At 38.0% G+C, this 27,609-nt stretch overlaps 2 protein-coding genes, 2 long non-coding RNA genes and 1 pseudogene across 10 annotated transcripts in view; 4 read left to right on the top strand and 1 right to left on the bottom strand.

The window, feature by feature from the left end:
- The first annotated feature begins 711 nt into the window (after positions 1–711).
- LOC126632728 (plasma membrane ATPase 4-like) lies at positions 712–7,946 on the top strand. The gene is made up of 17 exons (XM_050303196.1): positions 712–830; positions 968–1,062; positions 3,001–3,120; positions 3,222–3,458; positions 3,550–4,311; positions 4,406–4,528; positions 4,619–4,723; positions 4,805–4,949; positions 5,078–5,242; positions 5,580–5,818; positions 5,917–5,949; positions 6,037–6,118; positions 6,209–6,369; positions 6,482–6,655; positions 6,882–7,064; positions 7,161–7,342; positions 7,520–7,946. The coding sequence occupies exons 2-17, from the start codon at positions 1,006–1,008 to the stop codon at positions 7,614–7,616; spliced, it is 2,865 nt and encodes a 954-aa protein (XP_050159153.1). The 5' UTR covers positions 712–830; positions 968–1,005; the 3' UTR covers positions 7,617–7,946.
- A 676-nt stretch (positions 7,947–8,622) lies between these two features.
- Positions 8,623–11,169, top strand: LOC126632746 (uncharacterized). Its single transcript, XR_007626816.1, has 2 exons — positions 8,623–9,667; positions 10,528–11,169. It is a non-coding gene; the product is annotated as an uncharacterized LOC126632746 (long non-coding RNA).
- Positions 11,170–12,865: 1,696 nt separating this feature from the next.
- Positions 12,866–27,609, bottom strand: part of LOC126632727 (putative disease resistance protein At3g14460) — a 234,279-nt gene continuing 219,535 nt past the window's right edge. For 6 of the 7 annotated variants that reach the window (XM_050303191.1, XM_050303189.1, XM_050303190.1 and 3 more), the window contains one exon: positions 12,888–14,039. In XM_050303191.1, coding sequence (XP_050159148.1) covers positions 13,157–14,039 — 883 coding nt within the window. In that variant the 3' untranslated portion in view covers positions 12,888–13,156. Of the gene's footprint in view, positions 14,040–27,609 lie in introns of all 7 variants that reach the window. The other variant, XM_050303195.1, reaches the window with a different exon arrangement.
- The window catches only part of LOC126632739 (uncharacterized), a 165,471-nt gene continuing 152,131 nt past the window's right edge, over positions 14,270–27,609 (top strand). The window contains exon 1 of the long non-coding RNA XR_007626807.1: positions 14,270–14,352. This is a non-coding gene — a long non-coding RNA (uncharacterized LOC126632739). The remainder of the gene's footprint in view (positions 14,353–27,609) is intronic.
- On the top strand, positions 23,142–23,248 carry LOC126633633 (small nucleolar RNA R71; annotated as a pseudogene).

Genomic DNA, 27,609 nt, shown 5'->3' with positions numbered 1-27,609 from the left:
CATTTCATTCTTTGTCAAAACAATAAATTAGTAAAAGCACTATAAGTTTAGTATATATCATTATTTTAGAGGACAACTATATTTCAAGAGCATGCGATATATGTTCCGAGGACTATGATGTTAAAGAGAAACTCGATCAGGATTATACTATTTTCATTTTAGAAAAAAAAAAATATTTTATTGTAATCATTTTCACTTTTTATAGTTTGTAAAACTATAGATTTTCGGAGATTTTGAAATGTCCTAAATAATTCTAAACATAAGTTATGTGTAAAGGCTCACAAATTATTTTTAAAATAAAGACATGACAAATTAAAAGTTAATATAAAAAATCGCATATTTAGTTTAAGAAAAACTAATGAAAATGACAAGCTTTGAGTTTTAATGATAAGGACAAAATAAAGGGTAAAATAAATAGTACCAGCATTGACTTTTTAGTGTAAAAATGTGGTTTTTCGTTAAAATGAACAGTACCGGATGCTTTTCGTTAAAGTTCCCTTTAGTTTATAGGATAAATTAAAAAATGTGTATGAATATATAAGATATTTTAAAATTTTCCTGAAAAGTAAAACAGAGAAAATGACCGTCACTGATTCCCACCACTTCCACGCGCCGCATTGCGCAAAAGGGTGGCAAGTCAAAAACGCTTGCATTTGGGCCCCAAGTGGGCCCTCACCCCCTCCCAAAGTCAGGTGTATATAAATCAAACCAGTGTCGACTCTTTTCTCCTTCATTCATTCATTCACTTCCACCGTTTCACCCGACCCGGGAGGCTCCGATACCCGAAAACCCGATTCCCACAATCCTTCATCCTCTGTAGACTTTTCATGGTGGGTGATCGTTCGTCTTCTCTCACTATGGCTCTCTCTCTCTAGATTCTAGGCCTTTATTTTTTCACACTATATATAGTCCCCGTCCTTTCTCCAATTTTTTGCTCAAAAACTAATCAACCCCTCTCTGTCTGCAGCTCTGAGCTCCTCCGAGCTCCCCCGCTACTCCTCCACCATGGCCGGCGATAAGGCCATCAGCCTCGAAGAGATAAAAAACGAGTCCGTCGATCTGGTATATACATATATCTATATGCTCTCCTTTTCTCTGTTGAACTCTGCTGCATGTGTTTGGTTTCCGGGAAAAAATGACCAAAAAGGGTTTCCGAGAAAAATTACTCAAACAAAAAGTGATCTACTTGAAATATTAGAGATTTCTGTGTCAGTATCGTCAGTTCATCTCACTCACTTTGAAATTTTTTTTTAATTATTTTTCTTTCGCGAAAAAATTAATTTACAATTAATTTGTTGCTTTTTCTTAATTTTTTTCTCGGTGCTCTACTTTTATTTTATTATTTTCGCTAATTTTCTCACCTACCAAACGGTTGTTGATATTTTAAGCAGGAGATTTCGCTTCTTCGTTGCGATTCTTCAAAAATAAAATAAAAAAATTAAAAACTAACAAATCATCTTTTATTTTCGTGGTTAATCGGCGGCGGGACTTTTCCCTTTTTTTGAGTCTGTCATTTCGGCGATCATCATAGAGAGCCGACACACGAAAACCTTTTTCAGGCCATCCGAATCGTTGGGGCCGTTTGTCCTCGTCTTCTGATGGGCCCAGATCCCAGAACGAACGGCCCAGATGCTTCCCTACTATCGCTTCTGCTTCAGGCACTTTTTATTTTAAAAAAAGATTGCAGTTTTGTTTTTGTTTTCGGAAAATGTTTTTAAAAAATTTGTATGGTCTGTGCCTTTCCGAAATCACATGAAATCAGCGGCTTGACAAACGCAACGCTGCTTTACCAGAGAACATGGCTGACAACCGAATATTAGTTTACCCTCACGCGCCCAATTGGACGCGTGGTCGTCACGCACCCTGTTATTGGGCGATTCTTAAGTGGTTTTATATAAAAGAAAAGAATATTTATTTTATTGATTGAATTATTCTATCTGACGACCTGTGTTGATGATTTTATTTATTTTATTGTATACGGTTGTATTTTATTAGCTTTCTTGTTTTGGGATTTGGGCGTTTTAAGTCCCTTCCTTGTACTACATATATGCTTGGATCTTTCATTTATATATTTCTTTAATTTTTTTATATTTGGTCAAACATTAAATTTCTATTGAATACCTAAATTGTTTAGTAAATGATAATCTCACCTTATTTTTCTCTTGATAGAAAAAAAAAAACAAGCGACACGATTAAGTATAGGGATAATATTTAAATGTCTACTTTATGTATTCATTTTCTGATTTGGCTCAATAAAAAATGTTATTGTATTACTTAATTTTTAAATCCAAAAAAAATTAAATAACATGTATTATCCTTAAATATAGGCGCGTATAGACTAAATAAAGTGTGTTGTTGATATTTATGATTGTCACTTATCCCATGGTCTTGTTTGGTTTAAAGCTAGATAAGGTCAAAAGTGTGTTGGTAAGCAGTTGAAATATCATTTTTAAGTATTTAATTATTTTAATTCCCTATGTCTTGAAGTCAATAAGGGAGACTGAAATGTTTGACTTTTCATCCATGAAATCAATTGTCTTCTGTTAACACATGTAATTCGTGATTCTATTGATCGTTAATCTGTGAACCCTAGCTGTTGGAGGATTTTGGTTTTCCGAAGAAAAATCGTAAAATATCATGAACTGTTTGTTTGCTAATTACAAATAAACTATGGTGCAGTGGTGAATTGTTTCAATAAGTTTTTAGTTTGAAATAATTGTATGCGTGTAGCACCGAACTTAATCATGACAAATGCAATTTAAATATCACGTCGGGTTGGCTTTTACAAGATGTCAAACAGCATATGTTGGTGCTGCATGCAAACGATTCAGAATAATATTGAAACGGAAATGTTTGTATTATAGGAATCATCTGAAAGTTTCGTGTAAAGAAAATAGGTATTGTTTGAATTTCGTATTGCAGAAAACAGTTGGTTGCATGCAACTACCCCTAAGAAGTGAAACTGTTCGTTCATGTGTATTTGTTCATTTTTGTTCACAGGAACGGATTCCGGTAGAGGAAGTCTTTGAGCAGCTGAAATGTACAAAAGAAGGTCTGACTGGAGAAGAAGGAGCCAGCAGGCTTCAAGTCTTTGGACCAAACAAACTAGAAGAGAAAAAGGTTTGTTATAATTTTCGGACATATTGAAATCTTTTGTTCCTCCTCAGATGTTTTTTTTTTTTTTGGTGTGACTTGATGATGATTTCGTCTTCTGTAAACAGGAGAGCAAACTGCTCAAGTTCTTGGGATTTATGTGGAATCCTTTGTCATGGGTCATGGAAGCTGCTGCTCTGATGGCTATTGCCTTGGCAAATGGTGGTGGAAAGCCTCCTGATTGGCAGGACTTTGTTGGCATTGTTGTTCTTCTGGTCATTAACTCTACTATCAGTTTCATCGAAGAAAACAATGCTGGTAATGCTGCTGCAGCCCTTATGGCCGGTCTAGCTCCCAAGACTAAGGTGAAGAAATAAAATTGTTGAACAATGCTTATACTGGTGCTGCAAATATTCTCTTGAATATTTCTTGATTTTTTATGGTTACCTGATGTAGGTTCTTAGAGATGGTCGATGGAGTGAGCAAGATGCTTCAATTTTGGTGCCTGGAGACATAATCAGTATCAAATTGGGAGATATTGTTCCTGCTGATGCCCGCCTTCTTGAGGGTGATCCTTTGAAAATTGATCAATCTGCCCTTACTGGGGAGTCCCTTCCTGTTACTAAGAATCCTTCGGATGAAGTGTTTTCTGGCTCAACATGTAAACAGGGTGAAATTGAAGCAGTTGTTATCGCTACTGGTGTGCACACCTTCTTTGGCAAGGCTGCACATCTGGTGGACAACACCAATCAAGTTGGGCACTTCCAGAAAGTTCTCACTGCCATCGGGAACTTCTGCATTTGTTCAATTGCTGTGGGGATACTAATTGAGATAATAGTAATGTACCCAATACAGAAGCGCAAGTACAGGCAAGGGATTGATAATTTGCTGGTTCTCTTGATTGGAGGAATCCCAATTGCCATGCCAACTGTTCTATCAGTCACCATGGCTATTGGCTCCCACAGGCTTTCACAGCAAGGAGCTATCACCAAGAGAATGACTGCCATTGAGGAAATGGCTGGCATGGACGTCCTCTGCAGTGATAAGACTGGGACTTTGACCCTGAACAAGCTCTCAGTTGATAGAAATCTGATAGAAGTGTTTGCCAAGGGTGTGGAGAAAGAGCATGTTATGCTTCTTGCAGCAAGGGCTTCTAGGACTGAAAATCAGGATGCTATTGATGCTGCAATTGTAGGAATGCTTGCTGATCCTAAGGAGGTAATTGGTCCCTTGCTTTTCTTTTCTTTATCATTGCTTTGTGGTCCAAGCTTTTATAATTCTAATTCTCTGTGTCGTATAATAATTTGGGCAGGCACGAGCTGGTATAAGAGAAGTCCATTTCCTACCTTTCAACCCCGTAGACAAGAGGACTGCTCTTACCTACATCGATTCTGATGGAAATTGGCATCGCGCTAGTAAAGGTGCCCCTGAGCAGGTAATCTAGTCTGAAGTCAATTCTAGCCATTGATTTGGGGAAGAAATATCCCCTCTGGACATAACAAATGCATATATTTCTTATCCTCAGATATTAACCCTATGCAACTGCAAGGAAGATTTCAAGAAAAAGGTGCATGGGGTGATTGATAAGTTTGCTGAACGTGGACTTCGTTCTCTGGGTGTTGCAAGACAGGTTTGAAAGAAAAACCTTTATCATATGCTTATTGCAGTGTCAACTGAATTTCTGATATTTCTGTCATTGATTTATCTCCAGCAAGTACCAGAGAAAACAAAAGAGAGTCCTGGGACACCATGGCAGTTCGTTGGTTTATTGCCGTTATTTGATCCTCCCAGGCATGACAGTGCAGAAACAATTCGCAGGGCTCTCAATCTCGGTGTGAATGTGAAGATGATTACAGGTAAGCTTCATTTCCCCTTAAAAATTGTGTATTACACCATGGCTACATATAGTCCCTCCTATTTTTCTCATGCTTGGGGAATTTCGATGCTTTACTCATTCAGTATAATTTGTGTTCCTATTGTGTAGGGGATCAGCTTGCCATTGGCAAGGAAACTGGAAGGAGGCTTGGCATGGGAACAAACATGTACCCATCTTCCGCATTGCTTGGCCAAGACAAGGATGCGGCCATAGCTTCCCTCCCTGTGGACGAGTTGATTGAGAAGGCTGATGGATTTGCTGGAGTATTTCCTGGTGGGTTCTACCAGAGTTTCTTTGTTCTTTTTGCTTTCTAATTAAACATGCAATCTCTTTAATGAGAAGTCATAAACCTCACATTTCTTGGTAGTAGTTTGCATTTCCTAATCCATTGTTATTGGTTTAAATTCAGTCTAGACTCATGATTGCTCATAGCATGAAAGTTATTGGGCATGTTGCTCTGCCTACTTGTTTGGCGACACTTTCACAATTGTCCATTTTTTATTTTGATTTTTTTGTTTCATTATTAATTAAATGTGCACGGTTTATGAATGCTGATAACTTGATATTGAGTCATTGACCATTGATCTAACACGTCTTTTTAATATTATAGAACACAAATATGAAATTGTAAAGAGGCTGCAAGAGAGGAAGCACATCTGTGGAATGACTGGAGATGGTGTCAATGACGCTCCTGCTTTGAAAAAAGCAGATATTGGTATTGCCGTAGCTGATGCTACTGATGCTGCAAGAGGTGCTTCAGATATTGTTCTCACTGAACCAGGGCTAAGTGTGATCATAAGTGCAGTACTGACAAGCAGAGCCATATTCCAGAGGATGAAGAACTATACTGTAAGTTACATTTATGTTCATTGAGTGGAGCTGTAGATGGTCCATAGATGTTTTGTTAATGTTCTCAGGCCATTCTAATTCTTTTTTTCTATTTGCAGATCTATGCTGTTTCAATTACCATACGTATAGTGGTAAGTGAAGCAATGATCGGTATTTAGATTTTAGAGTTTTCCTATTTTTGGTTGTGGTTTGTTCTCATGTTGCTAAGTTATGTGCAGTTTGGATTTATGTTAATTGCTTTGATATGGAAGTTTGACTTTGCACCCTTCATGGTATTGATCATCGCCATCCTAAATGACGGTAAGATTATCCGCCTATCTGTTTGTATCAGTTACCATTAGAACACCATAGTTTTAAATGAGTCTGACTTTGTTTTTACGAATCTGCTAGGAACTATCATGACAATCTCAAAGGATCGAGTGAAGCCATCTCCACAACCAGACAGCTGGAAACTGAAGGAGATCTTTGCTACTGGCATTGTCCTTGGAGGTTACTTGGCACTAATGACAGTAGTGTTCTTCTGGCTTATGAATGATACCGACTTCTTCTCGGTAGGAATATATAGTTCTTCGTTTTCCATTAATATATAAGCTATTTAGGTCACAGTTATTTTGGCAAGTATGTTCATTCTTCTGATTTTATTTAGTTATTCTCATAATGCAGGAAAAGTTTCATGTGAGATCTTTGAGGGATAGGCCTGAGCAAATGATGGCGGCGTTGTACTTGCAAGTGAGTATTGTGAGCCAAGCCCTTATTTTCGTCACAAGGTCACGTAGCTGGTCTTTTGTTGAACGCCCTGGACTTCTCTTACTTGGAGCTTTCATGATTGCTCAACTGGTAAGCATTTTTGCCAACTGAGTACCATTATAATTTTACCTAATTGCTCTACTGGATGTGTTGAAGTTTTATAATTTGTAGTAATTTCCAATAATGTTAAGGCTATTAATCTAAAAAATTTGTACATTTTCAAAGTAAGAATTATACTCTGTTAGCAGGCTTAAAAACCTGTTTGATATTTCAATTGGTTGCTCTGGTATCCGTATGACAAAATAGAAAATGGCAGGTTGCGACTCTCATAGCAGTCTATGCAAACTGGGGTTTTGCACGGATAAAGGGAGCTGGCTGGGGGTGGGCTGGTGTCATCTGGCTTTACAGTATAGTAACATATGTCCCTCTTGACTTTCTTAAATTCGCAATCCGATACATTCAAAGTGGAAAAGCGTGGAATAATCTTTTGGAGAACAAGGTATGTTGCATTCCGCTACATTGTAAGCACTACTCGACATTATATGTTAGATGCATGTTTCTTGCCACAATTTTCCTTATTGTGTCTTCCCACCAGACTGCCTTCACTACAAAGAAAGATTATGGAAAAGAGGAGAGAGAAGCACAGTGGGCTGCAGCTCAGAGGACCCTTCACGGTCTTCAGCCACCTGAAACAAGCAACCTTTTCAATGAGAGGAACAGTTACAGGGAGCTTTCTGAGATTGCAGAACAAGCCAAGCGGAGGGCTGAGGTTGCAAGGTAAGGACCAATTGCACTCATACATAGATAAACAAACATGCTTGTCTCAATAATGAGGTCTGCCGGTTCTGTTTCTGTTTCCGGGAAAATGCTTCATCTTGCATTGTTTTCCTTTGCTGGTTGGACTTGTTCCACGTGAGAATTGAGTTCTAAAAGAGCCTTTCGTTTTGGTTGCAGGCTTCGTGAGTTGACTACTCTGAAGGGCCATGTTGAATCAGTTGTGAAGCTCAAAGGGCTAGACATCGATACAATTCAACAACATTATACAGTTTGATGAGCTTTTCAAAAGGGAAACACAGAGACAGGCTTGAGCTTGTACCTTGAAAAGCGAGTAGCGAAAATTAATGACGATGATGATGAAGCACTTAGCATAACCTTGTGTCTTTAGAGTAGGTTGCAACTAGTTTACTTTTGATGTTAAATTTGGTCGGAGGATTATCCTCATTTGTAGCCAAATAACATGAAGTTTACAGTATGGTTGTTTTTACTCAAATATCGGCTTTTCAATGTGAAAGCTGCTGCGTAGGCTTTTGCATTATTACTGTACAGAGTAGGAGAATACAAAACAAGTAATAAGGAAGGATCCAATATTAAATTTGCAAAACTCATGTTGGAATTTTTACGATAGGTATATAATTCACAGTAGTAGAATCATGCCTAATCTCACCCGGCTTCCCAATCTTAACCCCAACTTGTCCATTTCCGTGACGCTCTAGACACGAAAATATGTACTAAAAATATTTACCTCGATTTCTGGGGTGTGTGGTATATATTAATTTGTTTGAATATAGGGCAGCCCACATGGTTCAATTCTTATTATTGTTCAATCTTAAGCAAAAAAGCAACCTTTCTCATATTTCCTACCCTAGAAAGGATTTAAAATATTGTAACAACTTCAAAATAGAGTGGAGATGACAAAACAAATAGAGGCAACTGTTTAATATGCCTAGAAATATGATTCTTTGTATTAATTTATATAAATCACTATAATATATAGAGTACTTTTCGATCTTACGCATTTCACCACTTCACCGAAAATTTTCTCTGCTCCTACCATACTCCAGTTTGGTAGTTTTCACAATATCAATTCCTATTTAGATAGGAATCCTACACAAGTTACAATTAGAAATTACGTTTCTATAAAATATGCAATAATCACGGAGATGATTCCGGAGTAATTGACACTAGTTAAACAATATGTACAACGAAGCAGTTTGCCTCTTATTCGGACTTTAATGTCTGATTTTTCGTGCTGACATCAATTTTGTCACATGGTCTATCTTTCTAGTTGATCAACACAAATTTCTCACTTAGGTTTTAGATTTCCGTCACCAAACACTCTGAGAGTTCAATCAGAAAACTTAAGCTTGTAGAATCTCTTAATACCCTAAAAGAAGCAATCATGTCTAAGATTAGGTCAAAAATTAAAAAAGAAAAAAAATTATGAAAACAGGAGTCAAGCGAAGCTAAAGCGCAACTTTTATCCTAAAATGTAACAAACTGAATGACGACCTCGAATGAAATTTTAACATTTATGTCCGGATAAAAAATCTTTCTGTATAACAAGAATTATCACCATAGTTTAGAGGTGAGACGAATATAAGCTGAGTTTATATATCCGGGCCCATGCATCATAAGCTAATCCCCCAATTTAACTTGGAGACCCTCAAAACGACATGTCGTTTAATATCAGTCACGACTCACAGTTAAAACGACAACCAGTGAGTCAGTTTCCTTCAGCCAGAAGTACATAGCCTAGAAAGCGAGGGAAACAATGGCAGCGGAGTCGTTTAGGTGGCTTCTGCAGCTGCACAAGGAAGTGCCAAAAGCCTCCCGGTTCAACACCGAAGGGTTGGACTTCACCGTTAATGTCTGCACTATTCGATGGGCGGAGCTACAGTTCGGCCCACTCAAGTTTTCCCTCATACAATCCCCCAAGTAAACTATGTCTTTCTCCTTTCTCTGAGACTGGGTGCTCGATGCACACCAGATGTTAGATGATTTGTCTAAACCAGATTTTTACACACGACAAAGTATACTGCTTGTTCTTGTTTTTCGTAAGTTGAAAGAGCAAAACTTCGAATTTCTTGGGTTTTTTCGATTTTATGATGCCTTCTAGTTTTTGGTAATGTGGTTTTATTTTAGTAGTAGTTGGATTTAAGCTTTGTGTTTTGAATGAAATTGGGATCTGCTAATCATTAAAGTTTGACAGGGGCAGAATGGAAACTCTTCACTTTTGTTCTTCACGGTGCCAGACATTAATCAAACATGAAATGAAATCGGCTGGATCGAGACAGCATGATACATACAATGACAATGAGCAAGGTTAAATATTCGAATAGACAAATTGACGAAATCAAATTTACACTTGTTTTAGACTAGTAATCTGTATCAAAAGTTGTTCAGATACAGAACTGCAAGAGCAAGTTCGGCTCTGGTTGCATCTAGTGTACTCATCCCTTATGCCTAGACCTAAGGAAACAAGTACGAGTAAATTGTCATATGAAGCAATTTTGGGAAGCACTGATAGCATGAAAATCAACACGGGAAAATGATACATAAAGCATATGCATATATTAACACGTGAAATTTCGCAAAATATGTATTATAACCATCACTCAAGAAATAGACCAACTTTGGGTCGATCTACTTATGATTTCAGCTTGTATTAACGAGTCCCTGAGTTTTTACTTGAGTTCAATCTGGTCAAAACAACTGTACCATCTAAAAAATTCGATAAAATTTGTAGAAACTTTTCAATTGACATACGAGAACTGTAATTTAATTATACAGATTCGACTATAAAGGAACCAAATAACCATTTTATCCTACACAATATTCAGCTTATCTGCCTGGCAGTCGAAAAGTAGGAGTTAAATGCTTTGCTATCTAGTCTACCCACCATGAACATACAACACAGTCCATACCCCCTTCAGCTGAACCCCACACGTGCGCGCGCACCCGCATACAAATACTTCAATTAGCATCTAACAACTGTAATTTTGCATTGTCCAACAATTTCCATGACAAAGAAAGCAGAACGACACACTGATCATATACAATTATAAACACGGAAATTCCTGAAACAAACGAGACAAGAACACATATACAAAATAATATTTGTATTAATGATTTTGGGGTTACAATCTCTCTCAAATTTGATCCTTTGATTTGATCTTCGTAAGGTGTTGATTTGTGGATGTGCAATTGATCCAAGGGCCGTCGAGGCTTGATCTTGGATGAACGGTTGGAAGTTTCTTCACGGATCGTTGGGGCTTGATCTTGATGGTTGATGAACGGATCTTCAAGGGGCTTTTGGGCTTGATCTTGAAGAACAGTTGTGCGAATTTCTTCAAGGGCTTTTGGGCTTGATCTTGAATAACGGTGATGAACGGATATTCAAGGGACTTTTGGGCTTGATCTTAAAGAATAGTTGGATGTGTGGATTTGTTGATGTTGTTGATCCAAATGGCTGTTAGAGCTTGATCTTAGGATAAACGGATGATGAACGATGAACACTTTCTTCAAGGGCTGTCGGGGCTTGATCTTGAATTGGTGGAAGTTCTTCAAGGGCCGTCAGGGCTTGGTCTTGAATGAGGATTTGATGAAGAACGAAGAAGGACTGGTCTTGAAGGAGGATTTGACGAAGAACGAAGAAGGCTTTCTTGATCATTCGGGATTTCTTGGGAATTTAGGAGGTTAGATGCTTGAAAGTTTTAGAACTTCAAAGCTTCAAGGATTTAGGGAATTCTCTTCCAATTTGAGAGTAGAGAAATGTATATGTGAATTCCCTTTTAAAATGAATGAAATGGCTTCTATTTATAGAATTTTCCAAGACCTAATTTTGAATATAATATTCAGATGAAATAAATCGTTTCTGCCAGATGTTGACACGTGTCATGTTTGATGACTTTTCTGATTTATTTTGATTTTTCGTTTAGTCACACGCTACGTGTAAAATTTATGTGACACGTGAGCGTTGAAATTGTAACTATTGGTCAACATTTATTTCATCGAAATTTCGATGTCTACAACAATATTTAACCTTTTTCTTGGCCATCTGAAATTAGTAACGATTCTATAGTCTACCCAGATGAAATCCAGCTCCCCCACCACACACACAATTTAACAATAAATTTTCATTTTCCTTCACTTTCCGAGCAACCAAACATACAACCGCAGGTCGTGAGCAATCAATAACAACATCAAATCAACGAAATGGCCCAAATCAAGAAATACCCAAAATCCAAATCAAAATTTTATCAAAATCAAGAAATACTCGAAAGAGGCTAACTCAAGACTAGGGATGGGCAAAATACCCAAAGACCAAGACAGCTACTTTCGAGCTGTTTTCCAGCCACACTACGGAGAGTTAGCCATTGAAAAAGATACCATTCTCTTCGTCTCATCGAGAAGTATGATTTTTGTTTTTGAATCACTTAATTTCGTTGAGTATTGAAGAAGTTATGAACGTTTAAAGTTTATCAAGTTTCCGGTGAGTTTTCCAGTTTTCCATCGGACCAGTCAACTTTGAGGCCATTTTCCGACCATCTCTGGCAATCATTGGGCTTCCAAATAGTTATAATTTTATTCTACATTTTCCTATGTTCATTTTGATATATTATGGGTCGAATTTGGTTAAGAAAATATTGAGTTACGAAGTTTTAAAAATTACCCAAACTTTCGATCAAGTGCTCCCAGACATTTATTGGAGTTTTTAACGGAATGACCAAAATGATGGATGGTGAATAATCTCAGGACCACTTCTATTAATTTAAAATCTCAGGAATCAAAGTTTGAAATTATGCAAATTTCAGAAACCATTTTGGCTAAAAAAAACGTTTTTAAGTTATTAACTTTGAGACCCTGTCGTCTAATATCAGTCACGACTCAAAAAGTTAAAACGACAACCAGTAAGTCAGTTTCCCTCAGTCAGCAGTACGTAGCCTACAAAGCGAGGGAACAAATGGCAGCTGTGTCGTTTAGGTAGCTATGCAGTGCACAAGGACGTGCCAAAAGGCGCCCGGTTCAACTCCGAAGGGTTGGACTTCGCCGTTAATGTCTGCACTATTCGATGGGCGGAGCTACAGTTGGGCACACCAGATGGGTGCTCGATCCCCCAAGTAACTCTCTCTCTCTCTCTCTCTCTCTCTCTCTCTCCTTCCCTTCTCTGAGACTGGGTGCTCGATGCACACCAGATGTTTGATGATTTGTCTAAACCAGATTTTTACACATCCTTCGCGACAAATTATACTGCTTGTTCTTGTTATTCGAAAATTGAAAGCGTAAAACTTTGAATTTTTTGGGTTTTTTCGATTTTATGATTCTTTCTAGTTTTTGGTAATATGGTTTTATTTGAGCAGTAATTGGATTTAAGCTTTGTGTTAAGAGTGAAATTGGGGTCTGCTAATGATTAAAGTTTGAGAGGGATCATGCGATGCAGAATGGAAAGTCTTCACTTTTGTTCTTGACAGTGCCAGACATTAATCAAACAGTGACGAATTTAATGGCGTTAGGAGGAGCTGAACTTGATGGACCTATCAAATTTAAGTCAACATGATACATACAATGAGGTTATGAGAATGAGCAAGGTGATACATATACATTTGAATAGACAAATTGACGAAATCAAATTTGCTCGTTTTAGCCTAGTACCTACTCCATCGCAAAACAAGAGCTATACCAGCTCACCCCTTTGTTGTTTCATTACCAAGTTTGTGGCAAATTCAACACTGCACAACAAGAGCATGTGCTGCTGGATAGACACACATACACCTGAGAGAGAGAGAGAGAGAGACCTAATTTCAAGAACGTCTATGTTATACTCACTCTGGGGATGTGATCAATCTTGGGCCAATCTTCCCGTCTCTCTCTGAATCGTTCTTCTAGCAGCGGACACCTCCAGATTTTCAGTCGAGAAAGAGACGTGGGAAGCCATGCTCCTGGCAAGCACCTGATATTAGGGCACTCACAAATAGTCAAGCTTTTCAGAGATTTTGGCGCTTCTTCAAGAAAGCACTGGAGCTCAGGGCATCTGTATATTGTGAGGTCTTCAAGAGAGGTGAGTTGTCTCAACACCTTGCCTTGGATGGTTGTAAGATTGGGAAGATTGCGGATGGCGAGATGAGTGAGAGCGGTGGGCAGCAGCCCCTCATCCGGAAACGAACATCCCATTTCTTCTCCACCTTCTTCAGTGAAAAAGATTTTCAAATCTCTAAGAGAGTTGAGTCTTTTTAAACCCCACAATGAGCAGTTTGCAGCGAGTTTTCTACAACAGTCAAGACGAAGGTGTTGTAAATTTGACGGCAACCCTCCATGAGGAAATGATTCCACTTTTGGACTGCTGAACACTTCCAATTTCTGAAGAGACGGTAGAAGGGTATGCATTTGTTCTGGCAACGACCTCAATTTCTTGCATTGAGAGATACGCAGCTCCTCCAATTTGGGTGCATCCATCCCTCCATCTGGAAAACTTACAAAATTTGGGCAGTTGTCTATTCGCAAGTGAACGAGGGAGAGGAATTTAGGGCATTCAGATTCCACATGTGCAAGTGAACCATTGAAGGATTCCAGGTCCCACAATTGTACGCTTTCAAGCCTTGGCAGCTTCTCCAACGGTACTATCTCAGTTAGCTTGGGACATCTGCTCAGTACAAGCTCACGAAGATTAGGAAACAGTATTGTGGTGTTGCTTCTGCTTCCATCGTAATATGACCACTTTTTGCACTCCAACATATCTATGAAGAACAATTGTTGTAGAGATCTAAATGGAGTAATCCCACAAGTATCATTACCGTAAAACTCGCTACCAATCTCAACCACGTTATTCATCCATCGAACATGAAGCTCTTTGAGGGAGGGTAGTTGCCCAAGCGGTGGCAATAAGCAGCAATGTGTGCAAACTGTAAGTTGAATAGAAAATAGTTTAGAGAAATATGGATCTCCTAACCAACCTGGAAATCTTAAACCCCCGTAAGACATAATCTCAAGTTGTTTGAGGTTTGTATGAGGTTGGAGCTTGTTGAGCACTTCTCTGTCATTTTCTGGATCATGATTACTAGCATCATAACCTCTTCCCCAAGTCAAAACAAGTAGGTCCAGATACTCCTTGTTGCTCATGATATCTGCCTCCAAAGCATTCCCCTTAACGTTACCAACTCCTAAGATGTGAAGTGTTCCGCGCAAATGCTGAAGTTCTTTTAACTCTCCAATCCTTTGAGCTGTTTGTTTGTCCACCACAAAATGGCTTAATGTTCGGAGATTTTTCAAATTACACATCCCTGCGGGCATCCTTTCAATATTTGTGTCACGGATATCGAGATGGCGAAAGTTGATTAGCCTTCCCAAATTGGATGGTAGTTGAATCAGACCATGACAACCAAACAATAACAAGGTCTGTAAATTGTACAAGGTGCACACTGTCTCAGGTAATTCTCTTATTTCAGTGTCCGACACGTCCAAATGCCTTAATTGTTTTAAGTTGCCAATTGAGCTAGGCAACTCACTGATAGCAGATAACTTGAGCACTCTTAAATATGGTAGATTTGGTAATAAATCAACAAGTGTGTAGTCCAATGCCAACTTATTACCACAACAGTCTGGTACGTATTCAAGTTGTAGAAAGGTGTGCAAGTGCTTAGCCTCATCCAGCGCCTCAAATTTCTGAATGTCATGACCTCCAAATTTCATGAATGAAAAGTGACGAGTTTTGCATAAATTTTTGTTGGGCGGCTGAATTTCCTCCAATCTCAAACAAAACTCTCCAGATACAAACTTTGCTAAATCATTGATAAGGTCATGCATGGTGAAATATGACTCACCCCATAATTCACCTGAATGTTGAAAGAAAGACCGTGATAATAGAATGTCAAAGTAATCACTTCCAACTTCTTCCGGATCCAATACGCCCTCCTCTTTGGATTGTACGAGGTCTTCGGCCATCCACAATAAGGTCAACCCTGATTTTGTAAATTTGTCACCTTTTGGAAATATCGAACAATAATGTCAAAGTAATCTTATCGTTCGACAACTTCCATAAGTCACTCTTCAATATCTTTTCCCATTCCTTTGGATTTGAATTAGAGTGTAATAGACCCCCTAATGATTTTATAGCTAAGGGAAGGCCTTCACACTTCTTAACAATTTGTCTTCCAATGACTTCAAGCTCCGGATGTGCGCCAACAACACTGGCATTTGTGAACGCATGCTTTGCAAATAACAACCAAGAATCGTCCTCAGATATTATCTGTAGATAATGTGTTGAAAGAGTCCCCGTGATAGATGCAACGCGTCCGAGGCGTGTTGTGACAATGATCTTACTTCCATGTCCTCCGCAACTATTGAAGTGAGTCATCAAGTTATTCCAATCATCATAATCTTCATTCCAAACATCATCAAGAACGAAGAGGAACTTTTTTCCTGTCAAAACCTTCTCCAATTTTTCAGAAAGCAGATCCAGATCTGTGATCGTGCAAGTTTGAGCTATGATTCTCCCATATATTGTTTGTGCTATTTGAAGAATACCAAATTCTTCTCCGACACAAACCCATGCTTGGACATCAAAGTCATCCTTGATATGTTTATACACAAGTTGAGCAAGGGTGGATTTCCCGATCCCTCCCATGCCCACGATGGGAAGAACTGCTATCTTAGCGCTAGTCGTATCATCCGAACGCAATGCTTTAAGAATCATTTCTCTGTCCTTTTCCCTTCCGAAGACGCCAGACTCATCGACCCGTGAAGTAGTTTGACGATTTCTTTCTTGTGGTCTATGTTGAACTCCTTCTTTCAGACCAAGAGCGTCTCTTTCATTGAGAATGAGATCTAACACGCGCAGAACCTTTGATATCTTCGGTTCAAGAGAGTTGTGAAATTCATCGGACGCAGAAGAAGGCTTGAATACTGATCTCGAGATCCAGCTTGTGCTGCTGCTAGCTGCAGGAGAATGGTCATCGTCACCTTCCAGCTGGCGTCGAAGAGCTTCAGTGTTGATTAAAACAAAGGGTTAAACCATAGAAAATTCTTGCAAAAGAACAAGTGTTTGTAGTATAGAATGGCTCAAGCAAGGTCGATCTCCTCAGGGACTGATATAAACAATTTACGAGTTTTTGTGTATTTAACTTATTTAACTCTAAGAATTACACTAGTTTGACGAAACTAAATATTACTGGATGTGACTTAAACAAATATCTAAAATGGGAATTGATTTATAAGAATAATGATTCAACTTAAACAAAACTAGTAAATAAGGAAATTCAAGATAAAATAAATGACTGAAGAAAAATAGATTGACAATATGCTAGAGTTCAACCTTTACCAACAACACTCCTACGTAGCTATTCCAATTGCTTAAATAATTGAAAACACACATGCTTTGAAGGTTGGATTTTCCTTGTGTATATTTTACTTGTGACATTCAAGCTAAAACGTATACCACTACATGCAACTTATCCATGATATTTGGATTAAATATAAACATGAGTGATTCATTAATCTTGGTGAAAATCCTTTTGTTAAACCATATAATCCCTAAGAGCATGATATTTACCTTAGGAGAGTATAATTCTCAATCACAAGAAGCACAACCAATTTTAACGTGACATTCGTTCAAAATTGCATCCGATAACTTTTCTAAGCATCCTAATGGTGTTCAAGCATCAAGGTACGTGGATAGTTTAATTCAGTGATTGAAAATATCAAAGCAAGCATGTAACAACACTTAAGCAATTGAAAAATAAATCTACGTATTCATGTTGCGGCTCATGGCCTCACTCTAGCATAATAATTTAGTTACACATAATTATTTTGATACATAAGAAATTATTCATAACAAAAAATAACAAAGAAAGAAAACACCCGTTTTAACAAGACGAGATCTCCGTTGCTCCTTGGATTTCTCTGCTCTGCGCACTGCCCTCTCCCCTTGTAGCGTCAGTCTTCCCCTGCTCCTGTTTTTCTGCACCTCTGCCTCCACGCCTCTGCTTCTGCGCCCTCGTATTTCTCTCCTTATTTCTTCTCTGTTTATTTTTCTGTTTTTTTTTTTCCTCTGCCCGTCAGTCTCTTTTTTTTTTTTTATCCATTTCTCTTTGTCTTTCTATCAGTCCGTCCACTTCTTATTTTCTGTTTGTTTTTGTTTCTGCCAATCCGAGTGTCCTGCACTTATTCTTTTATTCTTTTGCTTTTCTGCTGTGCTCTCTGCTTTCTGCCTTCCACTCCCTCTTATTCTTCTATTTTTCTTCACTCCCTCTCCTGCTTTTCGTTCCACTTCCATCTTATTATATAAATATTTTTTTCTTTTTCTTTTTCTTCCTGCCAGTGCTGCACTCCCCTTGCTTATTTTATTTCTTTTGTTTTCTTTTTTTTATTTCTTTGATCCTAAAACAAAATTAACTGCACATTAACACAAGGTAAGATAAAATGCTACAATTTTGACACAAAAACATCACAAAGACTTTAGAAATTGATGGTATAAATGCATGAAATATATGAGTGATCAAATACCCCCAAACTTACATTTTTGCTAGTCCTCTAGCAAAACAAAACATAAAACAAAACCACTCAACTAAGACTAGATTCAACAACTTAGTAGCCAACTTCTCAATTTCGATTTCAGAGATAAGTGCTAATCATGATACAAACAACCAAGAACTAATCAAGAGCTCAAAACATCATCCAATAATTAACCAAATTTCCTTCAAACAAAACGTTGAAAAGCCATGTGTGAGCTAGCCATGTCAATGCAATTCCAAGCTCCTTTAAATCATCATATGCAAACATGTGAGCTTCTCACAAGACATACACTCATTCACTCATAAGTTTTGGTTAATGTGTTTCACTCAAGTGATCTCATTGTACATGCCGCCATATGCTTGCTTGTCCACCTAACTCGCTTATCAATATTTAAGTAATACCTTGGATCAATAGGACTTTATTACGGTTGTAATGGGGCTAAATGTGATAGACTAATGAAAGAAAGGATATGGAAATCAAAAATTTTGAGAAAGTACACTTTGGTAGTTTTCCAACACCTCAATATCACACCACTTCAAATTGAAAGCAAAATAATAAAACCTCGAGCACCTGTTACTCCCCAAATTTAACTTCAAAAGGAAATTTATACTCTACCGACACATTTTCAACTAATCAACACTCTCCAATTTTCATATATTTCGTTTTTTTTTTTTTTTTTTTTTTTTAATGAGAGAAACAAATCTGCAAAAGCTACATCACCCATCAAATTCACATTTCATTGTAATACACATGCTCCATCCATCTTTCTACATAAATGAAACCCCCAAAAGCACAACCCATGTAATACTTTCTCAAAACAATAAGGAATCGATTTTTGTGTATGGGCTCAACTCCAATATTGGAGCAAGGTAAAGAGATGTGGCTAACAAAGAAATGGCTTAGTTAAAGGCTCAATGGGCTACTACGGATAAACATAGCATATAAGGTAGGCATGAAAGGCTCAAACGATCCAAAGATGGCCTACATCACTTCCAAGTTATTACATGAATTAATTAATGAATCGAGTAGTATAAAGCAAGTTCTAGAGATACATGTACAGTGAGATCATACGCACAAGAAAGAATGAGATTGATGCATAATGGTTCAATCATGTATAGGCTCAAAAACTCACAAGGTTTACATAATCTCACATGATTCACATATGAAACGCTAAATCATGCTCAAGTTTCACATTGACAAGACTAGGCACATTTATTTTCAAGTTGATTTCTGGAAATCACAGTTAACACAAAGACAACGAAAAGAACTTAGACTTCTTGAAAGTACGAAGGAAATTAAAACAAATCTCATCATTGAATTGAGAAGTAGCTACAAACAACAATAAAAATGCAAAAACTTTTTTTTTTTTTTAATTTAATAAATAAACTAACGAAATATATTTCCACCCCCAAACTTAATTATAGCATTGTCCCCAATGATAATGAAAGGAATTTTTGAACAATAAGACATAAAAATGGAAGGAAAGAAATATAAAATGAAATAAAGACTCATAAAGAAAAGGAAAGAACACACCAATTTGTGTAAGCGAGGAGAGCAGCAATGTGAGAGATGTTGACACGTCTGGAAAAGCAGATTCCTCTCCGATTTCTGAGCTTGCCTCTTCGAAATCTGAGCTCCGTCGAGTGCAGAGGTTGCATGTGACGAGTGTGGACAAATCTGGAACAAAGGATGGCCCGTGGTTTCTGAGCAAGCTCAGCTTTTGAGAAAGCGAACGCCGCTTTGATTTTTTTAGTTGGCCTCTTCGATATCTGGAATTGCCTCTTCGATCTCTGAAATCCCATCGCTTGTTGATTTTTATAGAGGTAGGCAGGACGTTCAAAGCACACTTGAATTTCTGCCTTCAAAAACTCACTCTTTGCATTTCTACGATCTTGACTTGTCCGACCTCTGCTTTCCTTAACACCTCTGAAAAATGGCTGGCCCTTCCGACCGTCGTTTTGACTTGAACATTGGTGAAGAGGCAGCTCCGCCTTCTCCAGACAACATATGGCGCCCATCCTTCATATCCCCTACTGGCCTACTTACTGTTGGGGATTCGGTGATGAAGAATGATATGGCAGCTGCGGTGGTGGCCCGGAACCTTGTCACTCCTAAAGATAACAGACTGCTTGCAAAACGGTCTGATGAATTGGCTGTTAAGGAGTCTCTGGCTCTCAGTGTGCAGTGTGCAGGTTCCGTGTCCAACATGGCCCAACGCCTCTTTGCCCGAACCCGTCAAGTTGAATCGTTGGCGGCTGAAGTGATGAGTCTCAAGCAGGAGATTAGAGGGCTCAAGCATGAGAACAAACAGTTGCACAAGCTTGCACACAACTATGCCACAAACATGAAGAGGAAAATTGACCAGATGCAGGAATCTGATGGTCAGATTTTACTTGATCATCAGCGGTTTGTGGGTTTGTTCCAACAGCATTTGCCTTCGACTTCTGGGGCTGTACCGCGTAGTGAAGCTCCAAATGATCAACCTCTGATGCCTCCTCCTTCTGTGGCCCCGCCGACTGCTGAGGCTCCGCCGACTACTGAAGCTCCTCCTTCGCAGCCTATGTGAAAGCTTCTCCTTCGAAGCTTATTTTTTTTTATTTATCTGCTCAATGTTCCTTTCCCCCTTCTTTTTTTTTTATGAATGAAAAAAAAAATGTTGCAAGAAGTTGTGGTAGATATTGCAAAATCATTACCTGCATAAAGGAACACAAGTAGGACTTAAACACAAAAACCAAAAAAAAAAGAGAAAAACAGAACAAGAAAATTTAAAATTATTCAAAATAAAGATGAAAGATAGAAAGCTTGGGTTGCCTCCCAAGAAGCGCTTTCTTTAACGTCTTGCAGCCGGACGATGTCTCCAGTTACACTCCCCTAGGTTCCATGGCATGGAAGTGATCTTCGAATGGAAGGTGATACTTGAAGTGATCCGGCAATGGTGTAAATTCTAGTGTGAGTGCTCCCAAGAAAGATCTCACATTCTTCACCACAGTAATACCAGTTTTCTTTGGAACCACCTGAGTCGGGCTCACCCATTTGCTATCCGAGATTGGATAAATGATACCTGCATCGAGTAACTTCATCACCTCAACTCTTACAACTTCCTTCATGATCGGATTTAGACGTCTTTGAGCTTCAACAGTTGGCTTAGTCCCAGCATCCATAAAAATCCTATGCATGCACAAAGCTGGACTAATGCCTTTTATGTCAGCAAGTGTCCACAGCATCTTGATACTTGCGAAGAACTCTTAGTAATTTGTCTTCCTTCGTGTCATTAAGATCAGCAGCAATAATATCAGGCAATGTCTCATTCACCCTGAGATGAGCAGACTTGAGGTGGCTAGGCAGTAGCTTGAGCTCTAACTTTGGAGCTTGCTCACTTGAAGGAAAAAGAGGCTGCTTAGGCACTCCAAAGCTTTCATAAACATGTCGCCACTTTGGATTATGAATTGGTGCACTATCTAATGTAGCAATGACGTCCACCACATTTTCTTCCATAGATAAAGTAGCATCATGGTTGGTGAGGCAAGTTAACAGCTTATCATTATATGATCGTGAGGCAAAGTTTGCATGCACAATCTCATCCAAAACATCAACACGAAAACACTCTTCATGTTCGAAAGGACGCTTGACAGCTTCAAAGAGTTTGAATACAACTGATTCTCCTTGCACTCTTAGGGTTAAAGTACCTGCTTCCACATCAATAAGTGTCCGGGCGGTGGCCATGAACGGTCAGCCTAAAATGAGAGGCACTTCCTTGTCTTCCTCCATGTCAAGTACAATGAAATCAGCTGGGAGATAGAATTTATCCACTTTAATAATCACATTTTCCAGAATACCCAAAGGATATGTCACGGACCTATCTGCCAATTGAAGACTCACAGATGTGGGCTTGAGTTCTCCTTCACCTAATTTTTGAAAAACAGAATAAGGCATAAGGTTAACACTTGCTCCTAAATCAATCAATACTTTATTAAAATCAAGACTACCAATAGTACAAGAGATAGTAAAACTCCCCGGATCTTTCTTCTTGGGTGGTAGCTTATGTAAGAGGACAGCACTGCATTGCTCAGTTAAAATCACCTTCTCATATTCCGAGAACTTTTTCTTTTTAGAACATAGCTCCTTCAGAAATTTGGCATATGATGGAATCTGTTTAATAGCATCTAATAGAGGCAAATTAATTTGAACCTTAGCCAACGTCTTCATGAATTCAATGCATTGTTGATCCTTGGAACGTTGTTGCTGTCTTTGTGGAAATGGCAAAGGTGGCTTGTATGGTGGCTTGTCAGAAGGTGCAAATAAATTACCAAGGCCTTTTTCCTTGTTTGCATCAGAGTTGCGTCGAGATTGCACTTTGTCACTTGCACTAGGATCTGGAATACCTGCTTCAGAAATAGCCTCTGACCGAGACTTTGCAGCTAATGGTGCACTTTCAGTAAGTTCTTCTTCTTCCACTTCGGCTTCATGGTGCACCACTTTTCTGTTGTCATAACTCTTGCCACTTTTCAATGTCCGTATTACTTTGCAATGCTCCATCCCTCTTGGATTTTGCTCAGATTGGCTCGGGAACCTTCCTTTCTCTCTTTCATTGAACATGGTAGCAAGCTGTCCAACTTGAGTCTCCAAATTCCCCACTGATGCCGTGAGATTCTGAATGCTAGTTTGTGTGGATTGGACAAAACTGTTGGTGGTATTAGAGAGAGCAGACATATGTTGAGCTAGCTGTGACATTTGGTCTTCAAGAGATGGTTTCTTAGTCTCACTAGTTGATTGGTAAGACTGTTGGTATTGATGTGGCTGTTGGTTGCCACCCCAACTGAGATTGGGATGGTTCTTCCACCCAGGATTATATGTATTGGAATAAGGGTCACTTCTGGGTCTAATGAAATTATTCACCATATTCACATGATCTTGCACAAGCTCAGGGTAGCTATCCTTGTTGGGGCATTGAGTGATGTCATGAGTTGTTGCACTACAAATGATGCACGCTTCTTGGGCATTGGGCATGGAAGAGACCTGCATTAAGGCAGCAAATTTGGCATTAAAATTCTTTTCCATTTTAGCAATTTGAGCAGAAACATTAGAAGAACTCTGAGAAATCTCAAAAACTCCCCTTTTTTGTGTTTGTTCTTCTGTCCATTGTTGGGATTCAGAAGCCATCATATCAAATAACTCAAATGCTTCCCTTGCTGATTTTGACATTAATGACCCTCCAGCAGATGCATTCACGTGACTCTTGGTGGTGGCATTGAGACCATCATAAAATATGTTCATTTGAAGGTTAGAATCAAACCCAGCATGAGGACATTTTGTGTACATCTCATTATACCGTTCCCAAGCTTCATGGAAAGACTCGTTCGGCTTTTGAGCGAAAGCCAATATCTCTTTCTTGAGTGCAAGAGTCTTGGATGAAGGAAAAAATTTATTGAGAAATCTTTCTTGCAATTCTGTCCATGTTGTAATGCTATTGGCAGGCAGAGAATGCAGCCACGCCTTGGCTTTGTCCTTCAAAGAGAATGGGAACAAACGTAACTTGATAGCTTCAGAAGAGAAACCTCTGATTATGGTGTTGTCACATGCCTCAAGAAAATCAACCAAATGCATGTTGGGATCACTGTTTGGCAACCCATGAAAAGATGGCAATATGTTGAGGATGTGAGGTTTGATTTCAAAGGATGCCCCATCTTCCACATTTGGATATATAATGCACCTCGGCACTGCATTGATTCTCGCCGCCAATGAATTCCTTAAAGGTTGACCTGCTGCAGGTAAGGCTAGGGCCATGTGTGCAACTGGTGCCAAAGGTTGGAAAATAGATGTGCTGCTCTCAGGATCACGGAACAAATCCTTAAGAAAAGTATCACCAAGGTTGGAATCTTGTGCTAAATATTTTTCTCTAGCTAACTTCCTTGCAATTCTCTCTGGTTCAGGGTCGTAAGGAATAAGCACTTGATTCTTGAACCTTGTTCCAATCACCATATACTACACCTGAACAAACAACAGAAATATTAAGCCACAATAAAATAAAAGTAAAATAAATAAAACTTAACAGAAATTAACTAAACAACAAAAAAGAAAAAGAAAGTAAGTAAACCTAGATGAATTAAAAACACAATTTATGCAAATTGGCAACCACTAGTTAATTAAACGAAGACAAAAAATCTCACACCACACATCCACTACACTTAATCAAAGATCAAAACTCAACTAAATTAATTGCTGTTTTTTTTTTTTTAAATAATAAATTTTTTTTTTTTTAATATTATGTGATTTAAAACAGAAATTTGTGAAATGGATACATAAACAGATTTCTAACACAAATATACAACATTATTACGGTACCAAAGTTAAATTCACCATTAATGGGCTTAATAAAAAAAGATTCTTTAAATTTTTTTTTTTTTTAATTTAATGATTAATAAAAATAAGACATAAACATAAACATAAGAAAAATAAACACAAAAGCTCGGGAACTGTTGGCACAGTCCCCGGCAACGGCGCCAATTTCTTGATAGCGATTTTACCACTTGTAAAACAAAGGGTTAAACCATAGAAAATTCTTGCAAGAGAACAAGTGTTTGTAGTATAGAATGGCTCAAGCAAGGTCGATCTCCTCAGGGACTGATATAAACAATGTACGAGTTTTTGTGTATTTAACTTATTTAACTCTAAGAATTACACTAGTTTGACGAAACTAAATATTACTGGATGTGACTTAAACAAATATCTAAAATGGGAATTGATTTATAAGAATAATGATTCAACTTAAACAAAACTAGTAAATAAGGAAATTCAAGATAAAATAAATGACTGAAGAAAAATAGATTGACAATATGCTAGAGTTCAACCTTTACCAACAACACTCCTACGTAGCTATTCCAATTGCTTAAATAATTGAAAACACACATGCTTTGAAGGTTGGATTTTCCTTGTGTATATTTTACTTGTGACATTCAAGCTAAAACGTATACCACTACATGCAACTTATCCATGATATTTGGATTAAATATAAACATGAGTGATTCATTAATCTTGGTGAAAATCCTTTTGTTAAACCATATAATCCCTAAGAGCATGATATTTACCTTAGGAGAGTATAATTCTCAATCACAAGAAGCACAACCAATTTTAACGTGACATTCGTTCAAAATTGCATCCGATAACTTTTCTAAGCATCCTAATGGTGTTCAAGCATCAAGGTACGTGGATAGTTTAATTCAGTGATTGAAAATATCAAAGCAAGCATGTAACAACACTTAAGCAATTGAAAAATAAATCTACGTATTCATGTTGCGGCTCATGGCCTCACTCTAGCATAATAATTTAGTTACACATAATTATTTTGATACATAAGAAATTATTCATAACAAAAAATAACAAAGAAAGAAAACACCCGTTTTAACAAGACGAGATCTCCGTTGCTCCTTGGATTTCTCTGCTCTGCGCACTGCCCTCTCCCCTTGTAGCGTCAGTCTTCCCCTGCTCCTGTTTTTCTGCACCTCTGCCTCCACGCCTCTGCTTCTGCGCCCTCGTATTTCTCTCCTTATTTCTTCTCTGTTTATTTTTCTGTTTTTTTTTTCCTCTGCCCGTCAGTCTCTTTTTTTTTTTATCCATTTCTCTTTGTCTTTCTATCAGTCCGTCCACTTCTTATTTTCTGTTTGTTTTTGTTTCTGCCAATCCGAGTGTCCTGCACTTATTCTTTTATTCTTTTGCTTTTCTGCTGTGCTCTCTGCTTTCTGCCTTCCACTCCCTCTTATTCTTCTATTTTTCTTCACTCCCTCTCCTGCTTTTCGTTCCACTTCCATCTTATTATATAAATATTTTTTTCTTTTTCTTTTTCTTCCTGCCAGTGCTGCACTCCCCTTGCTTATTTTATTTCTTTTGTTTTTTTTTTTTTATTTCTTTGATCCTAAAACAAAATTAACTGCACATTAACACAAGGTAAGATAAAATGCTACAATTTTGACACAAAAACATCACAAAGACTTTAGAAATTGATGGTATAAATGCATGAAATATATGAGTGATCATTGATCTCGTCCAGCAACTCTCCTACACAGTAGATAGCATCTTTGAGATCGTCGACCCACTCCCTCACAGTCGGGCTTGTCATCTGCTTCTCCTCGGCATCGTCAACCAGCCTGTTAGCAGTGAGCAACTTGATCTTCAACTCCCTCATTAGCAGCTCGTTGTTGTTTTTCTTCCCAGAGATGAAATCGAGGACGGGACGGGAAGCCATCCGGTGGAACAAAACAGAGAGGAAAGAAGAGAGAAAAGCTCCACCCACCAACTCAGCCATGGTCACAACTGTGTCGTCGACGGATAGGAATCTCAAAGATGAAAGTGTTTGGATTATGGGGAATGGGGATGAGCTAGTTTTGCTCTGTTACTAGTTCAGATCTCGGTCAACTTTTTTCCACGTGGGATGTCTCAATGAGTGTTATTTTCGGCTGTGGGTCTGTTGTCCCGGATTCCGAGAGATATTTTCGGCTGTGGGTCTGTTGTCCCGGATTCCGAGAGATATTTTCATTCCGAGAGATATTTTCGATTGACCGTCAAACGAGGTGATATTTCACATATACTTCTATAAATAGTAGATTACTTGTGTTAAAAGGTTAATAACTTAAAAATTAAAAATTAAAATTTTTCACTACGCATAAAAACACGGAATGTAATATCAGTATTCTTGTGACACCAAAAAATTTCTCCCGGATTCTATGTCTCCTTGGTGTCTCTTTGTTTAGTTTGATGACACGTATTTTACAATTTAACTCCACAAAACACTGATACTGTTTATAAAATAAATTATAAAAAAATCAAAGAAACAAGAAAACTCCCGAGACCCACCCCAAAAGTCCAGATACCCAGAAATCTTGCAGTTAAACTTTTCACCGTACCGTTTCTCTCCCAGGTGCATCTCTCTCTTGAAAATTGCATAACATTGCTATCATGATTTGACCAGATCTGGAAAAAAGCAAACTAAAAAATAATAGCACCGACCGTTTAGCTCCCAATTGCAGAAACGTGTGGGCTCCGGCCACCGATCTCGCCGGTCTCTTTATTCACCACCCATCGTCGTCATCTTCTTCTTCAGCTTGATTTTCGAATTTTTCTACTTTGCTCTTTGCTGGGTTTGCGATGGCGAGGCGGAGGAACCGAATGGCTCTCTCCATGCCTGGGTTTTTAGTTTTTATTTATTTATTAATTAGTTTTAGTAAAACTTAACAGTGTCAGATGTTGAGTCAAGTAAGAGACCCGTGTCAAAAAATTAGAGCAAACTGTCGATTTATTCCTTGAACTTTTCTATTGGAAAATTAAGGACCCAAACTAATTTTTTTAGCCAATTTGCCTTTACCATTAGTTTTTCATATATTTCATCCATATTTCTGTTAAGTGAGATCATATGCACAACATGTGAAGGTAGTTAAGTAATTTTATTCTTAAAAATAATTAAAAAACTGAAAATAAATAAAAAAAACAAAACTTTCCCTCTATTTTTTCCCGCTAATTCCTATCATCAATTTTATTTTTCCCTCTCATTCTTATGCATGAGAAATGATATATATTGTTATTATTTTCATAAGTAGCTAAGTTAGTCTTTTTCTTGAAGCATGTACTACCATTTTTATTTTCTCTAACAAATTAATAATTTGACAATTGATCATGGTGTTATTGTTTCCAAAGCAGGGCATTAATATAAGAAACATGTTCATAATACTCATAAAAAATGTTCAAGATAATTACATACTTTTCATAAT

This window comes from Malus sylvestris, chromosome 8 (genome assembly GCF_916048215.2).
Source record: "Malus sylvestris chromosome 8, drMalSylv7.2, whole genome shotgun sequence".
Classification (NCBI taxonomy): domain Eukaryota; kingdom Viridiplantae; phylum Streptophyta; class Magnoliopsida; order Rosales; family Rosaceae; genus Malus; species Malus sylvestris.
The sequence above is the reverse complement of the archived record's forward strand: the minus strand, read 5'-3'. Positions and strand labels throughout refer to the sequence as shown.